The 18655-nt window shown below is 37.9% G+C and overlaps 1 protein-coding gene across 3 annotated transcripts in view; it reads left to right on the top strand.

Annotated features, from left to right (window-relative positions):
- FRYL (FRY like transcription coactivator) overlaps positions 1-18655 on the top strand; it is a 255835-nt gene that overhangs the window by 155736 nt on the left and 81444 nt on the right. For all 3 annotated transcript variants that reach the window (XM_078068586.1, XM_036093014.2, XM_078068585.1), the window contains 10 exons: positions 1255-1358; positions 2877-2985; positions 4597-4683; positions 7268-7439; positions 8099-8231; positions 10414-10521; positions 13518-13755; positions 14838-15023; positions 15559-15645; positions 16741-17009. In XM_078068586.1, the coding sequence (XP_077924712.1) occupies positions 1255-1358; positions 2877-2985; positions 4597-4683; positions 7268-7439; positions 8099-8231; positions 10414-10521; positions 13518-13755; positions 14838-15023; positions 15559-15645; positions 16741-17009 (1493 nt within the window). The remainder of the gene's footprint in view (positions 1-1254; positions 1359-2876; positions 2986-4596; positions 4684-7267; positions 7440-8098; positions 8232-10413; positions 10522-13517; positions 13756-14837; positions 15024-15558; positions 15646-16740; positions 17010-18655) is intronic.

Below are 18655 nucleotides of genomic sequence, written 5' to 3'. Positions count from 1 at the left end.
CATCAGGCTCCCTACTCAGTGGGGAGCCTACTTCTCCTTCTGCCCCTCCCCCCTGCTCGTCCTCTCTCTCTCTCTTTCTCTGAAATAAATAAAAATCTTAAAAAGTCCCCAAACCAAATTAATGAATGCTAATTTATAGCAATCAGTGCATCCTACAACCAATCAACATGCATAAAGAAATGCTCCTGGGGCGCCTGGGTGGCTCAGTCAGTTAAGCATCTGACTCTTGATTTTGGCTTGGGTCATGATCTGGGGGTCGTGTGATCAAGCCTGTGTCCGGCTCTGCACTGGGCGTGGAGCCTGCTTAGGATTCTCTTCTCTCCCTCTCCCTCTGCCCCCCACCCCCAAAAATGCTCCTGATGAAGGTGACCATTAGCTGCATTTTCAAAATTCACAATTAAATCTCATTACATGACTCTCGTTATTTGTTAACTTTACTTTTTATAATAAGTAGTGTGAAGAAAAAGTTTACAGATCAAATTGTGATTGAAATGGAATAATTTTCTCATTCTAAATGATAATTTAAATAATTTCTCATTGTAAATAAGATGTAAAGGTATAGTAGCTAACATGTATTGGGCATTTAACGTGTGCCTGGCAGTGTTCCAAGTGCTTCCCACATCATAACTTCCTTGATCTGTGAGGTGGGTACTATTTTATCTCCACTGTAGAGATGACAAAATTGCTTGTGGCACCAGGTGATAGAACAGTGCCCAGAGATGGGCTTTGGTAGTCATTCCTGATTTCAGAGTCCACGCTTTCCACGCTCTATTCTATATTCCCTTATAAGGATAATCACTCAATAATATTTCTCATTTTTTCATAAATGCAAGTATCTATAATAACTTTTGGTGTTCTAAATTTTAACTATATGGGCTGCAGTGAATTACTCCAAAGATTAGTAATCCTTCCATCATGATGTCAATATTGTGTGAACCATTTTTCTATCAAGTAAGTTGATGCGTGTATAATTTAGGAGTTCTTTAAAATGTTAATATAATATTAAACTAATACTAATACTTTACTGTTTTGTTTGAGAGTCTAAGGAATGGCTCAGGATTTCCTTATTTATGGTTACCTTCCAACCTTCTGTACTTACCATATACCACACTTATATTTACATTTTTAAACCTGCTTTAGATTGAAAGAAAGGAGTGGGGTAAGGGCTTTTAGTTGTTGATAGACTGTATTTGATCTGAAATGATTACAAGTAGTTTAGTAAGTTTATTTTTATTCTCTTTTGTTTTTAAACAGAATAAAGATCCTAAAATGTCTCGAGTTGCACTGGAATCTTTGTATAGATTGTTGTGGGTTTATGTAATTAGAATAAAATGTGAAAGCAACACTGTAACTCAAAGGTGAGTGCCTTTGTATTAAAGTGTATTTTTAGGGGTGCCTGGGTGGCTCAGTCGTTGAGCATCTGCCTTTGGCTCAGGGCATGATCCCGGGGTCCCAGGATTGAGCCCCACATTGGGCTCTCTGCTCAGCAGGAAGCCTACTTCTTCTCCCATTCCCCCTGCTTGTGTTCCCTCTCTTGCTGTCTCTCTCTCTGTCAAATAAATAAAATCTTTTAAAAAAATGTATTTTTAAAAAAATCTTGGTAAAAAATATCACAATGATGGAATTTTAGTGAACATTATAGAGACCTCAAGAAGAAATATGAATTCTCTTGACATCTTATGGAGAATAGGAAGAATGTTTGTTGTTTTTTTTAATTTTATTTTATTATGTTAGTCACCATACAGTACATCATTAGTTTTTGATGTAGTGTTCCATGATTCATTGTTTGCGTATAACACCCAGTGCTCCATTCAGTATATGCCCTCCTTAATACCCATCACTGGGCTAACCCATCCCCCCACCCCCCTCCCCTCTAAAACCCTCAGTTTGTTTCTCGGAGTCCACAATCTCTCATGGTTCGTCTCCCCCTCCGATTTGCCCCCCTTCATTTTTCCCTTCCTACTATCTTTTTTTTTTTTTTTAAACATATATTATTTGTTTCAGAGGTATAGGTCTGTGATTCAACAGTCTTACACAATTCACAGCGCTCACCATAGCACATACCTTCCCCAATGTCCATCACCCAGCACCCCTCAGTTTATTTCCTGAGATTAAGAATTCCTCATATCAGTGAGATCATATGATACTTGTCTTTCTCTGATTGACTTATTTCGCTTAGCATAATACCCTCTAGTTCCATCCCTGTCATTGCAAATGGCAAGATTTCGGGGGGTTTTGATGGCTGCATAATATTCCATTGTGTGTGTGTGTGTGTGTGTGTGTGTGTGTGTGTATACATACATATATATATATATATTATACCCCACATCTTCTTTATCCATTCATCTGTTGATGGACATCTTGGCTCTTTCCACAGTTTGGCTATTGTGGACATTGCTGCTATAAACATTGGGGTGCACGTACCCCTTCGGATCACTACATTTGTATTTTTGGGGTAAACACCCAGTAGTGCAATTGCTGGGTCGTAGGGTAGCTCTATTTTCAACTTTTTGAGGAACCTCCATACTGTTTTCCAGAGTGGCTGCACCAGCTTGCATTCCCACCAACAGTGTAGGAGGGTTCCCCTTTCTCCGCATTCTCGCCAACATCTGTCATTTCCTGACTTGTTAATTTTAGCCAAAGAATGTTTGCTGTTAGGGGTGCCCAAGTGGCTCAGTCGTTAAGCGTCTGCCTTCGGCTCAGGTCATGAGCCCTGCTCCGCGGGAAGCCTACTTCTCCCTCTCCCACTCCCCCTGCTTGTGTTCCCTCTCTCGCTGTGTGTCTCTCTCTGTCAAATAAATAAAATCTTTAAAAAAAAATGTTTGCTGTTAATGTCATTATCTCTTTATGACTGAGTCTTTTTTTTTTTTCTATAGTCGTCTTATGAGCATAGTGTCAGCACTTTTTCCAAAAGGTTCACGTAGTGTGGTTCCTCGTGATACACCTCTCAATATATTTGTGAAGATTATTCAGTTCATTGCTCAGGTGAGTGCTTTATCTCATAATAAACATATACATGCAACTTATGCATAATCTATTATAGTAATTTGGTGTTTTAAAATTAGTTGCACATCTGAAAGCATGATAACAAAACATTTATTAATATTGAATAGTGAAAAAATTAAAGTATGCTAGTACTTTTTTGGTGACAAAGTCAGTTTAAGTCCTTGATCTGCACTCTTGCAGAAGGCAATGAGGCCCACGGGCAAAAGAAGCATGTAATTTAGGAAGGGTCTGGGAGGTCTCTCTCGATCCTACTGTTAAGCCGTTGACCTCTTGAGTATCTCAAAAGATTTTTGGAGAATTGTTCTCTCGTGCATTCATCTAGTTTCTTAGGTGCAGATACTAGAATCCACTGTAGCTAGCTGAGCCCAGAGGGGTCTTTGAAGGAATCTGGATGGGTCATAGAGTCACTAGTAGGACTACTCTGAACGACTAAGAGGAAATTGCAGAATTGGGCTCTCAGGATGAGTGCTCCCTCTGCCACAAAGAGCTGCCAAGGGAGGAAGTCATCACAGTGGCCTCAGAATCTTGCTGCTGCTGTGCTTCCCCATCAGTCCCCATCAGTAGAAGCTTCCTTCCATCTCCTGTCCTCCTCCTCTTCCTCATGTATGCCAGTTCCCGTGGACACACATGACTATACCCTTTGGCAGGGTCTAAATCATATCCCAAAGCCCACTGTTCTGAGGAACCCTGGGAAATACGATTTGAGCTTTCTCATCTCTGCAGTAAAGGAAGGTTTATTAGAAGGGGGTTCAACAGGTGCTGAGTGAGCAAATCCCAGGTTTTGGCCACATTCCCTCTGGGGACATGAAGCCCAGGGTTACCTCATCAACTAAGGAAAATGCTTTGATTTCAGAATATTCATTGTGTCCTCTTTGAGCTGAAACTGTGACGATTTTGATGATTCAGATCATCTATAATGTAATTATTTTGAACAGTGAAGAAATAAGGAATATTTAAATAAAATTAATACATTTCTATTTACTGGAGCACAGAACTAATGATGATTCAATGGGTATAAATGTGTCGGTAAGGTGAAAGCAAATTGTGCTTGAGAGCTTGTGTTCAGAAAACTTTTGCCTTTGGTGCACGTCTCTATTTTTTCTTACCCTCAGATCTCTCCCTTGGATTAATCACCTCACACCAATGAGAACTGTGTGACTCCTCTCAAACCTCAGTTAATCTTATTAATCTTTTTCTCTCCGTGGAGGTTTCCTTCCTGGAGACCTAGTCTGCCTGTCTCAGGATGAACTCGCTGCTGTCTAGGCCTGCTGCATGGCTGTTTGCTTTTGTCATCATTCTGGGAATTCCTTCACTTAGATTTTGGGGTGTGATTTTGGTAAATGAGTGTTTAAAACGTTTATCCTATTTGTTGGGATATTAAATCATTTGATAATTAAGTAACATATTTATAGTCATATCATATTTTTTAACCTTACTTCATAGGTGTATTTCTTTAGTCCATCTAGATTTTTGAAGTTCTTAATGGGCACAGACCTGTGTTGTTGCCATTATATGTATAATTCTGCACACGATACCCAACATACAGTAGTGGCAAGTTATAAGCATTCCTTGATTGTTATTTTTTTCTAGGAACGTTTGGATTTTGCAATGAAAGAAATAATATTTGATCTTCTCAGTGTTGGAAAATCTACTAAAACTTTCACCATTAATCCAGAGGTAAAAAAAAAATATATATATATATATATAAAATATGGTAATACCCTATTCTATATAAACTTTTTATTTTATTTTTTTAGAGCAGTTTCTGGAATTAGAATGCTTAGACTCAAATCATTAGTTAGAAGCTTTACTTTTAATTACCAGTGTGATCTGAGGCCAGTTATTTCACCTTTCTGATCGCCGACTCAGTGGTTTAATAGCATGGTGAAAAATAATCGAGAGGAAGTTTTCCAGATGAGTCAGCTCAGCTGACTTCTATAGGTTGTGATATGAGCTCAGGTTTCTTTTATCAATATTAGTATCGGATTTTTAAATATCATTTATTTAGCATTTCTTGAGCACCAAAAACATGTCAGGCACTGTTTTAGGTATTAGAGACAAAACAGGCAAAAATCCTTTTCCCCAGGTGGAGTTTACGATTACAAAAAAAATAGGCAAAAGAATTAAATATTAAACATTTCCTACTTCTGTGGCCCTGTTATTCACTTAGTAAACTCTAACTCACTCTTTAGACATTACATTTTCAGATTATTCAAAAGTATTTTACAAACTAATTGCTTACTAGAATCAAATGACATTGGAGAATATAAAAAGGTTATTATCTCTTATTTCTTTAAAATTACTGTGCTGGTCCTTCTCATAATCAAATCCTAAAATATATATTTATGTAGTTAACAAAGGAGTTGGAAAGTTATTGAAGCTTTTCATTTGTAGGATTTTTAAGATACATTAAAATTATTTCCAGGTTTATAAAGTGAGCAGAAATGAGTATTTTTATAGATGACATATTTAATATGGTTTCCAACCTTGGAAATCACATAATGAAAGAGATTTTCTTGAACATCCATTTTCAAAAATATTCTCTCCATTGAACAAGTTTATTTCTGAATATAAGTTTTTTCCTCACTGAAGCTCTTGTAGGAGGAGTAGAAAGAGTGTGAGTTCTGTTTTGTTGTCTTGTTCCATGGGCTTACTCTTTTAGGATTATCTTTAATCCCTATTTTCAGAATCTTTTTCAGCTTGTGAGATCGAGTTTAGTTAAAGCCAGAAAAAATTATCCATTTAATACACCGGAAGTATGAGTAAGTGGGGGTACTTCTGTGAACCCCAGTATATTATGGTGCTTTTCCACTTCCTTCATGATGTTTTCTATGACTGTGTGACAGGACCATGTGATATTTAGACTAAGGGAGGACACTGGTGCTATGTCGTATATAAAGACAAGTGAAGCTTAAAACTTTAATCTTATTTAAATAGATTTAAAAATACATATAAATAAAAAATACATATAAATACAAATAAAAATACATATAAATACATATAAATAAAATACATATACATAAAGATGAGTAAAGCTTTAAACTTTAATCTTACTTAAACAGATTTAAGAATACATATAAATAAATTTTATTTATTTCCTATATTCCAGTGAGCTATCTTGCACACCCATTGGGATGCACATGGCCACTTTAGAGACCACTGGCATAGGGCAGAGACAGTGGTGGCTTGGGCTGAGAACCGTGGTGGTGCAGCTGGAGAGGAGATTGTTGACCCTGGAAAGAAACCTTGAGAAGGGATTGTGGTTGAGGGGAAAGTGCACTTGGCTTGAACGAGTTGAACCTGAGGCATCTTTTTGACATCCAAGTAGAGATGTCAAGTGGGTCTGAGGGTCCGAGTTCAGAGAAGTGAGGCTTCACATTGGCGGGGGATGTGGTGTGGGTGGTAACAGAAGCCATGTAGATACGTGAAGTCACTCTGGGAGAGAAAACCTAATGATAGGAGAAGGCAGTCTAGTACCTCATCTTGAAGCAGTCTCACACTGACTGTGGCGAAAGGAGGCCAGAGCTGAAGTGTCAGCAGAGATGACTCAGCCAGCCATGGCACAGATGAGTCAGAGGAAGGGAGTGTTTCAGAAAACAAGGAAGAGTTGACCATGTCCTGTGCTGCTTGAAAAGTCACTAATGAGGGAGAGTTGCTTCAGGGAAGTATTATGGGGAGGACTTGCTCCATTAAGATAACTGAGCATAGTTAATGGAAGTAAACAGAATATCCAGTTGAAAGGGAAGTGTTGAAGATGCAAGTGAGAGAAGGGCTAAATGGGTGGTGTACCATTGCTGGGAAAGCAAGAGCAGATGGGATCCTAACACCGAGGAAGCCCAGCGCCCCCTTGACTGTCTGTCATCCAAACGAAGGAGAGGGAGAAGAGGTGTTAACCTCGTGAGAGACTGAGGACAGTTGATGGCTTTTTCTTCTGTGAAGTAGGAGACCTATCATCTGCTTAGAGAGGGGAGGGGATGGTAGGAGGGTAGGATTGCTGAGGAAGGAGGAAAGAGGTTTGAAATAAGCTTTCTAGAGAATAGGAGAGCCAGTTGGCCTCAGAAGTGAAGGGGCGGCATTCGGGAATTTGGTATTAAACTGTAATGCCTGGACTACTTAAAAGACATTGGACAGAAAAGTTAGTTTCCTCATGTCCTCCTGCCCCCCACCCTCCCCAGGGTTAATTGACGAGATGTTTTCAACGTGAAAAAAGGATATTTTCTGACACTTTGATTTCATTCTGAAACTTTTTTTTTCCCTGAAGAGAATGAACATAGGCCTCAGAGTCTTCCTTGTAATAGCAGACAGCTTGCAGCAGAAGGATGGGGAGCCACCGATGCCCACGACAGGGGTTATTCTTCCCTCAGGAAACACTCTTCGTGTCAAGAAAATTTTTCTCAACAAAACCTTGACAGATGAAGAAGCAAAAGTCATAGGTTAGTGTTAACTGGGCCAAATAAACTGCTTTGTGATACAGTTTAATATTCTTTTGAAAAAATTTGTGATTGGGACACCTGGGTGGCTCAGTCGGTTAAACGTCTGCCTTCGGCTCAGGTCATGATGCCAGGATCCTGGGATCAAGTCCTTTATCGGGCTCCCTGCTCAGCGGGAAGCCTGCTTCTCCCTCTGCCTGCCGTTCTCCCTCTCTCTCTCTCGCTCCCTCTCTCTGACAAATAAATAAATAAAATCTTAAAAAAAAAAAAGTTTGTTATCAAATCTAAAATGAAAATGTTGGTCTAATATGGTTATTCCAGTACAGAATGATACAAAAAGTGAATACAGTTTTGATAATACCTATAAGTTTTCATATTAAGAGTCTTCCAATTCAGTCTTTATTTTCTTACATGATATATTCACTGCATTTTGTACTTCCTTCAAAGTAATTTTAGTTCTGTGCATGAGTTGTACACATTCTCTCCAATATACTGAAGCTGATCATGAGGGAGAAGAGTATATCACAGTTGAAATTCCTTCCTTGGTGACAACAATAGCTGATGTCCTTTAAAGATAGGCTTTTATTTTTTATGGAAGGTAACTACGGCTATTCTTTATCTAATTTCTGACATCTTATAACTGTGAGGTTTTTTTCCCCTAGGAATGTCAGTGTACTATCCTCAAGTGCGTAAAGCATTAGATAGCATTCTCAGACATTTGGACAAAGAAGTTGGGAGACCGATGTGTATGACTAGTGTGCAGATGTCCAATAAGGAGCCCGAAGACATGATTACGTATGTAGTGAACTATTTCTCTTCATTGCTATTTCAGTTTTCGTTAAGAGGTTCATTCTTGCTTCCTTCCTTTCTCCTCTGGAGTTGTCCCATATTGCCATCTGCTGCAGTTTTTAATACAGTGATTCCTTCCACGTGCTCAGTTTTATTCTTTAGAGTGCTATCAAACGAGTATAGAGAGCAAAAGTCCTCCTGGATCTCAGCGTAGTTGCCAGTGACAAGGCCCTATCCTTGTTCCATGACCGATAGATAAATCCTGATTATCCTTGACACGTGTGGATATGGTTGGTTTAGTAAGTCAAACACATACTCTTATTTCCAGAACCCCAACAAAAAAGAAAACCTAAAAATCTCCTGGTAACAAGAGGTACAGAGGGGAATAATGTGAGTAGTTCTTTTGAAACAGTACCTCAGCCCCCTGCCCCCCCAGCCCCAGGCTTGTCACTGCTTGTCATCCCAGCATCTTTTTTCCTTATCTGTTAGGGACTTTCTCCTCCAGAGGATGTATTGTACGGCAGTAACTTGTTTTATTTGCTAGTATCTACATATCCTGTAATAAGGGAGGACATTTTTTTAGCTATTAATATCTGCATTGTAGGTTTTCAAACACCAAACTGCATATTTGATCTCTCAATTTAATTAATATAGAGTTATTATATAATAGCATATGCTAACATCTCTGAGAACTTCTCCAGTGTTGATATTTTTTCCCTCTGCCTCCCTTTCTCTGGAAAGTCTCTGTCCTCTTTGTCACAACCACCTTCCTTCCTGTGTGACAGAGTTTGCCCTCACTAGCTTCCCCTGGCTGTAATGTGCGGTCTGCAAACAGCAGCACCAACAGTCCCTACCGGCTGTTCCCTCTGTAACACCATTCATGTCTGATTCGAATTTCACCTCCAGCAGTATTGCTTTTCTTCTAACTGCTGCACTTAAGTCTTTGTTGGCCAGTTTCCTCTTCTGATGATCCCTGTTTGTAAAATGTCACCTGTGTTTATCACTGGGGACAAGGAAGCAACACAGTTACCCGCTTTGCTGTCTGTGTGAAGGAGTGAAGAGCATGCGACTCTTGTTCTCGGGGTCATGAGTTTGAGTCCCATGTTGGATGTAGAGATTACTTAAATAAATAAAACTTAAAAAAAAAAAAGTGACATGATTAGTCAGGGATTATGATGTAATCTGTTATTTGCATAGTGATTTATGGGCTGTTGAGCTAGCAGGGAAACTGGTATTATTTAACTGAATTGTTGTAACTGAATTCATGCATATTGGAACCATTTAAAGAGAAGACTGACTGTATAAAATCTTTAAAAGTAGGTAGCAAGCCTTTTGCCACTATAATGAATACTGACCCAAAATGCTTAAACATCCAAATTCTTTTCTACCTGAGAATTTTTTAGGCCACCTCAAGAACAATTTGGATAAAATAAACTAAAATCCTCACCTTGAAATATAGACCAAAATAAAAACAAAAACCAGTGCATTAAGAAGATATTTAAAATTTTTAAAAATCATTGAATAACTAGAAGAAAATGTAGTAGAAATAAATTGAATCAAGCCTCTGAAGGAACCAGGATTTTCAAAATTGACATTTAATTATGTAGAAGTTTAAATATATATATTTGTGTGTATTTGTGTATATCCTGAAGTAAAATAAAAAGAAAATAGTACCAACGTGGAATATGAGAATGTCTGTTTTTTACGACCCTTGTTAATGTATAATATTAAATGAAAAACATTTTTTTGGTTAATTTTGTAGGTTCCTAAAATAACCAATGTTTGGTTATTTAATAATATCAATATTATTTATTATGATTTAATAATTAAATATTCTTTATTAAAGGTTAGGTTCTGATTAAATTATATTTAATTTTTAATTTAAAATAATTGTATTCTAAATAATTAAATATTATTATTTAAACATAATAGTTCCTGTGGCTTTCCAACTACTGAAAATCTTTTTTGCTTGCTAGAGGTGTTTTCTTTCCTGAATTATCTCTTTATTCTTTTGTCTACTTATAAACTGATGACTATTTACTGGATTTGTATGAATTCTTTTTATATTAAATACATTAAACTTTTTTAGGGGAAGGAGACTCCTATTTTCTATAATTATTTTTCCAACTTTGCTTTCATTATCTAGCACATTTAATAAACTTATTAAATCCTGTTATATATTTTTCAGGGGGGAAAGAAAACCCAAAATTGATTTGTTTAGGACTTGTATTGCTGCTATTCCAAGGTTGATTCCTGATGGCATGAGCAGAACTGACCTCATTGAACTGTTAGCAAGGTAAATGAGAATTACTCTTTGCTATGTTACTTTTTACCTCTTTCAGTCCCTTTAAATTTTGAATACACCCCTGTTATTGTTCTCATGAACACAGTAATAAAGGCATGTTCATTCCTTTTACTTGATAAACTTTCTAAACTTCCATTTTGTCTTTTATGTTTTGTTAAACACCTTCTCCCCACTCATTTTTAACTTTATAAAGTTCTTTTGGATACCTGTACAAATCCTATTTTTCTATTTTCTAGCCTTCCATCTAGTATATTTCTTAGAATTTAGGCAAGGCATTATTCCTTAGCAGATGTGTGGGTTACCCCCTGGGCAGTGAGCTGTTGGGTTAACTCTTGCAGTCATTCCTATAACACCCAGGTTGGTGACCAGATCTCATTGTCACTAATTTCTCCTATCACAGAGCCTGTTGGGTTCAAGTTTTTGCTTCTCTTTCCTCTGTTGGGCTTGTCATAGCTTTATAAAATAAGAAATACCATGCCAACCAAATTTAAATACTTGCTCCCAAAACTAATTCTAAGCTGAGGTGAAGGCTTGTTGAAAGCTGCTTTTTTGTTGGTGGACTTAGGGATTCCGTAGATAAGGGGTCAGCAAACATTTTTCTGTGAAGGCCCCAATGGGAAATATCTTAGGATGTGCAGGTCACATGGTCTCCAGTGCCACGCAAAAGCAGCGGAGGACAGCCTGTAAAGGAGGGGGCGTGGCCGTGTTCCCATGGCGCCCCCTGCAGTTTGGCCCTCGAGCTGTAGTTTGCTGGCCTCTGCTCTAAATGAAAGACCAACTATCACCACAGGGGTACTTGACTGTATTGAAAGATGTTTACTGGTTGCCAGGCACTTATCGCTAAGAATTGAGTTAAATTCACCGCGAACAGCTAGTAGACTTCTTCAGCAACCCTTTACCTCCTCCTCGAAAACACCTAGCATTTCACACACCCGTCACTACCCTATCCTCAACCGTTGCAGGTTGCCATCAAGATACAGAATGGCATTTGTCTTCTCCATTCAGGATTCTGAGGGCAGAAAAGGCGTTACTTTGAAACTTTGCACCATGAGATCAATTCATCCCTTTCCACTCTCTTCATTTTTGCTGTGAATTGGATTGAAGAGTTACAAAGTTCATGTCAGTGTTAGGGAAGGAAAAGAGGTTTAATGATTTGTAATGGTATTCCTTGGAAAAACAGTAAACAGCTCTTACTCAGTTGTACTCTTACTCCTCCCCTTAAGTTAACTCGCCTGCACCTTTGTGGATGGTGATCCCATATCCCCCACCAAAAAGAAACTGCATCATAAGGGGCAGGGATTGGGGAGCCTAGTGAAGGGAGCAGACATCTCATCAGTGAATGACAGCTTTGTGACTTGCTTTGCTTCTTTCCCTTATGAGATTCATTTACTAATTTACTTCAGCAGAAAGGAGGATTCTAGGGTCTGTTCTATTTTGTCCCTCATTCTTACCATTTGGAATTACGATCTCTAAATCTTGGGGTTTTGTTTTGTTTTGTTTTTTAATTAAAGCAAGTAAACAAAACAAAGATGCATTTGTAAACCTGTATGCTATGTCTAAGAAAAGTTAATTCCTCTGCCTTAAATTAGCCAGGCTATATTGTTTTTCTCTACACAGTGGGTGGTTAACTCCTGAGGGTATATCCTGAGTTACACAGATAGGGACAAGATGGACACGTATACTTTTGGGGATTTAAGGGATGTTGAAATCATCTTTAAAGTGGGCGTCATGGAGACAGTCACTGTTCTTCCACAGTACCTCCCTCGGGGCCACTATCAGAGACAGAACACTGGGCTAGAGAGCCTAAATCTGGCCCCGCATGATATTTCTGCTGCTGCTCGTCCGTGGCTTACTTCCAAGTCTGTCGAGCTGTAATAGATGTTCTCTTCGGTCTCACTGTCAGTTGAAGGTTGGCTTAGTGAAGACCAGAACTGAGTTCAACGGGGTGAAGACGGTGATATCACCTTCCACCTAAAGCACACAGCTTTCCTCCTCTGTCAGTGAAGATAATTCCACCCTCCCAGCTTCCTAAGCATGTCATTGTGGCGTATTCGTAATATTAGCTACTTAGCTTATTCACTCAGGCTCTTCCTAACTCTGATGTATGTGTCCTGATGGTCAGTCACTAAAGAAATCCTCTTCAGCCCCAAGTCAGAAACTGTTGCCCATAGAGTATTATATAATGGTAGCTTCACTACTGCAACCGTCTTTTATGGTTTTTCTTGTTTATCATTTTCTGCTTTATGTTCTGGTAAAATCCTTTAGCTAATATTACTTCCATGTCCTCCTATTGTTTTGATATCTTTAGAAGGTAATTTTATGTAGCCTCTCCTCGAAGTCTCTTTAGGGACTTCTGTGTTAGATCAACACTTTTTTTTCCTATTTTTTTTCTAGGTTCACCCTATTTATGATGTTACTCCAAAATTTACTCTCATGCTTCAGGATTATTTCTGTTAAATTGCTTTCATCTTGGTTTATTCAATTTTCTTGTTTACAATCAGCCATCTTATATTTAACTGTAACCTCAGCAGCATGAAAAAAATGACAGATAAATCATGTTCTTTCCAGTGATAATAAAGGACTAAACAAATGTGAGATAGTGCTAAGATATTGTATGATTGGATATAATTTTTGACTGATTACAAGATAACATACAGCATTTTAAGGATCAAAGAATTTTTTAAATGTACTCTGATATGTCAGTCTGTATTTTTTAAAGTACAGCATTTTAATTATGATCAAACTTACTATCTGAATTATAGTAGAAGTACCAACTACTATTAATAGATTTATATGTGAATTTAAACAAGTGAATATAGAATAACATAGGGGTGAATATATACAAAAGGTGAATATTGGTTCCTATCTTCAGACTTCTTAGGAATCAGTGAAGAGGACATATTTTTTAAGTTCCTAGTTTTAAGTTTTAGATGATAAAACTACTTGGAAGGTTTTGAGGTTTGCTAATGGAATTTTGTTCTTGGTAGGCTCACAATTCATATGGATGAAGAACTGCGTGCTCTGGCTTTCAATACCCTCCAGGCACTAATGCTTGATTTTCCAGATTGGCGGGAGGATGTGCTTTCAGGATTTGTTTATTTCGTTGTTCGTGAAGTGACTGATGTCCATCCCACGCTTCTTGATAATGCTGTAAAGATGTTGGTACAATTAATAAACCAGTGGAAACAAGCAACCCAAGTGCATAACAAAAACCAAGACTCCCAGGTACCAAATTCTTTTGTATGGTCCCTTTGTGTGTGGTCAGTGGTAAATGACCAGCGGTGGTGTTAATATATGTTGATTTCTTGAAAACTAAACATTTGCTTAGTTTTGTTTACTTTGGAAGTATTCGTAATCCCTTAAACAGAACCTTCCTATAGTTCGGATATTAAATACAGTGTGTGTCCAACCTTTCCAACCTTCTTCCTTAGGTAACAATTAGGTTTAGAATAAACACAGAAACTAGAGGCAATGCTTGCTTACATTTAGGCTATTTCCAATACATTTAAAGCTGATAGAATAATAATTTTTGGTAGTATTCCATTTGAGTTATTTGATTGTTTTACCCATGGCACTAGTCCCTGCTTCACATATACAATCTGTATGTTTCTTTAACATGAAAGGTGCTCAAATTTTTGATTTATATAATGGATTGTCCTAGAACCTTGGAATTTTAGAGCTGAATCATCTAAATCAGTCCAGCTTCTCAACCTTTAGTGAGCATAGAAGTCACTATGGGCCTGAGCACCTGGGTGGCTCAGTCAGTTGAGTGTCTGCCTTAGGCTCAGGTCATGATCTCGGGGTCCTAGGATCGAGCCCTGCGTCGGGCTCCCCGCTCAGTGGGGAGTCTGCTTGTCCTTCTGCCTCTCTCTCTCAAATATATAAATAAAATCTTTAAAAAAAAGGGGGGGGGGATAAATCACCAGGGCCCTAAGAATCTCTGTTTCCTACAAGCTCCTAGATGATGCCATGCTACTGGTCTACACTTTGAGTTCAAATGGTCCAGTTCAATCCCCTCATTTTCCACAAAGAAATGTTAGACCAAGAGTGACTAACTAACAGTGTCAGCTCCAAGATTACAAAGCAGCCAGAGAATGGTAGAAGTTCAGTACAGAATTCATATTTAGACTGCCAAATAAATGCTCTTTCTTCGTATACTGTTAAATTTTTATAAATTAAATATTATTTAAATTGCTTGAACCCAGGCAGACCTGTAGCTGTAATTGATATAATTTGTTTTACTCTTTATTAATGGTTGTACTGGAATGTCTACACATTTTATTTTTAACTTCTATTTATTTTTCAAGCATGGTGTGGCTAATGGAGCGTCTCATCCCCCTCCTCTGGAAAGGAGTCCGTATTCCAATGTATTCCATGTAGTCGAAGGGTTTGCACTCGTCATTCTCTGTAGCAGTCGACCTGCCACTAGGAGATTAGCCGTCAGTGTCCTTAGAGAAATACGGGCTCTGTTTGCACTTTTGGAAATACCTAAGGTAAGATTTAGGTATATCATTTAATTATCTAGTGAAAGTACGTAAAAACTCTCCTGTTGTTCATTCTTACTACATTTCCGTTGCTACTCTGCAGGTATAACTTACCTTTATAACAAAGGAACAAAGTCTTTTTTTTTAATAAATTTTTGTACAAACCCCTGTGTCTGGGACTGACTTTCAATAGGTCGCAGCGAGGGAACTGCTCTGCTACGTAGGAAACCCCGACCCAGAAGCAGGTCGTCTACGAGTGGTTTAGCACCAGGTTCCCCACGAACGTGCATTGCGTGACGGGCAAGGGGGCGGCCCCCTTTTCGGCCGCGCCCCGTTTCCCGGGACGAGGGGCTCTCCGCACCGGACTCCGGTCCCGACACGCGGGGGGGAGACAGTCTTTTTGACAGGGTCTAAACTAACCCACCTGCCCTCAATTCCATTTGTCACAAATGGTACTAATGTGAATTTTGTTATGTTTTCTTAGATTTGGCTACTTTTCTTAATCATTCCTAAATATTTTTAGACATATGATACTTTTTTATAGGGTGATGATGAATTAGCCATCGATGTGATGGACAGGCTGAGCCCATCCATTCTTGAGAGCTTCATACATCTCACTGGGGCCGATCAGGTAACTGGAATGATTTCATGCTATTCAGTCTTGGAACTTTAGACAGACATATATGAATTTCCTTTATAAATTTAATGCATTGGAAAGTATTTTATGCCCAAGTCATAAGTAATTTGACTCAATAAGATGAAGAAAAACACTTTGTCAGCACACACAACTAAGAATGGTTTGATTTTTTTTGAAAGGTCATACATCAGGATTTCAAGATGGACGTAAACATAACTATCAAACTTTATTTCTTGAAATTTTTTCTTCCCATTTGGAATACATGGACAAGGTTTCTGTGCTCTCTGTGTGACAGTTGGCTCTTAAAACTCTACAACTTAATGTATAACCAAGGGAGATAATAAAAAATTTTATAAACCTAAGTGATGATTATAAATCTGTACAATTTAAAGAATTCTGTTTTGAATATTAACTATGATTTATGCCAACAAAAAGAATAGTGAATGACTCTCGTCTAGTGCCTAAAGCCCTGCCTGCCTCATAGCAGGTGTTTTGTACATATCTGTTGACTTGATAGAGTGAATTGAGCCTCTGTTCGGTTTAAGACTCCATTTGTTTTTTGTTGTTGTTCAAATGACACATAATTTGCTCTGAAGGTAAATCTTTATCTCTTCAGTATAAGAGCTTAGAATATCGTTGAACAAATATTTAACAGTATGTGCCTCTGGCGGAGTCCATTTTCATGTCTGTTCTACTTATGCGTATTTAGGGCACGTCAGCATAAAGTTAATCGTCCATTTTTCAGTTCCCAGCAGCTTTAGTACGCCCATGAAAGTTGCCTATTCCTACATGAATTACGTAAGTCGTGGTTCTTCACCCTTTTGGTTTATAGATCCTTGTGAGACTAATGAAAGCTATGGACTCTCTCTCCAGAAAAACATGTACACACATACACAAAAAAATGTTATGTGCAATTTCAGGAATTCAGTACTCCCTCAAACCCATCTGGGACTCATTAGAACCTCTGTTTTAGAACCTCTGTTCTAGAAACTACCAATAGGCCACATATAGTTTAATGCAATTCGTATGGCAAAACTTGTGAAAGTTACTAAAATGTGTGATAATCTGCTGTTTTTTTTCTCTACATAGACTACTTTGCTGTATTGCCCTAGTTCGATAGATTTACAGACATTGGCAGAATGGAACTCTTCTCCTATCAGCCACCAGTTTGATGTGATTAGTCCATCACACATATGGATATTTGCACACGTGACCCAAGGCCAAGACCCATGGATTATAAGTCTCTCCAGTTTTTTAAAGCAGGAAAACCTTCCCAAACACTGCTGTACAGCTGTGAGCTATGCTTGGATGTTTGCATACACAAGACTTCAGTTGTTGTCCCCACAGGTTGATATAAAGTAAGTTATTTTCCTAGTGTAAATTTTAAATTGTGTAGACGGTCAGTGTCTATAAGTATGTATTTGAAAAGTCATACAAGTTGGAAATTCCACAAATAAATAACATGCCATAATGTTTTGATGTATTAAGGAGGGAGATGAAAGATGTAAAGGATGTAGTCTATAATGCCTTCATCCTTTTCATGTCATTCAGTCTCACCAGATTGTTAGTTTACTTAATAGCACAGTGCTTGGTACATAGTATGTGTCTGATGAATCCGTCCGTATTGAAGGAAAGGATCCGAAGAGTATGGATGTGGATATAGATAGGTAAGTTTATAGATGAAGGGTGTGACGTGAAGAGATAGTAAGCTCAGTGACCTGTCTTTTCCTGATGACATTATAAGGAAGGCCATCTGCCGATAGGGATTAGTGATAGTAACATTGGGTTTTCATTTGGAGGATAATGGTAAAAATTTGGAGTAACTGATGATGTGATAAAGAAGAAGGTCATCATAAGCTGCAATTAATTTCTTCTTGCGCTTAAATATAATAGAGAATTTTTGAACCTGAATTTGAGTTCCTGATTTCACTTGATCTAGTATGCCATTCATCAGATCACATGGAATGAATACTCTCATTGTATAAGTTGCCCATATAAACCCAACACCCAGACAGACCTAACACCTTAGGCTCACATGAAAGGCTGTCCAAACTTGGCTCTAGTCTATATGTTTTTCCATACTTTCTGTCATGGCTACCTATGTACATTCTTATGTTGGACCCAAAAGAACTTCTCAGAGTTCACTGCATGGGTCTACAGTTTCTATTCTATGAGTTTTTGTTCCCATGAACCTAGAATGCCTTTTGTCTTCTGTATCTTCTATATGTGGATATCTGATGTATCTTAAATTCCACCTTATTTTTAAAGCCTTCTCTTACATCTCCAACCCAGAGTAATCATTCCTTCTTTTGGATTTGAATATAGATATTTTTTGGTACTTCTGTATGTGTATACACACTTACTGTATATCTGTGTAGATCTCAGGAATTGTGTATTAGATGGTATTTTTTTTAGTGAAAATTGACACTTGCCATCTTGCATAAATAACATTTATGACCTTATCTTAGTTTCCTCTAATTGCCATATTTCAAATTAGAAGGCCTCTCCTACTACCATTTTCTATCTCTTCTGTTGTTCTTCATCACACTTGGCACCATCTGACATTGTTTTATTTATTTCTGTATTGTGTATCTTCCCTGGTACACATGATGGCAGTGATTGTTTACAGGGTTGGTTTGGTTTTGTTTTACTGCCGTCACAGTATTTTCTAAAATAATAAAACACTGTTGATGAATTAATGAAGTGCTATGTTTGCTTTGCTTATCTTAATATATAAATGTATTGAAGCCTAGGACTATATGTATTAGTATTTTTCTGTTTTGTTTTGCTCTCAGTCCTTAATCCCACCAGAATTTTGGTGTTTGGAAAGATTTATAGAATTATTCCAACATATTTTATTGGTCTAATGTTTTAAGACAGAAATTTGACAGAAGCCTTAAAAATGTAGCTATTCTTTTGAATGCTGCAGTTCCATTTTCAGGAATTTACCCAAGAAAATAATTAAACCTTTATTATAGTTAAGCATATATTCAAATGTATAGTG

This window comes from Halichoerus grypus, chromosome 3, assembly GCF_964656455.1.
Source record: "Halichoerus grypus chromosome 3, mHalGry1.hap1.1, whole genome shotgun sequence".
Classification (NCBI taxonomy): domain Eukaryota; kingdom Metazoa; phylum Chordata; class Mammalia; order Carnivora; family Phocidae; genus Halichoerus; species Halichoerus grypus.
The sequence above is the reverse complement of the archived record's forward strand: the minus strand, read 5'-3'. Positions and strand labels throughout refer to the sequence as shown.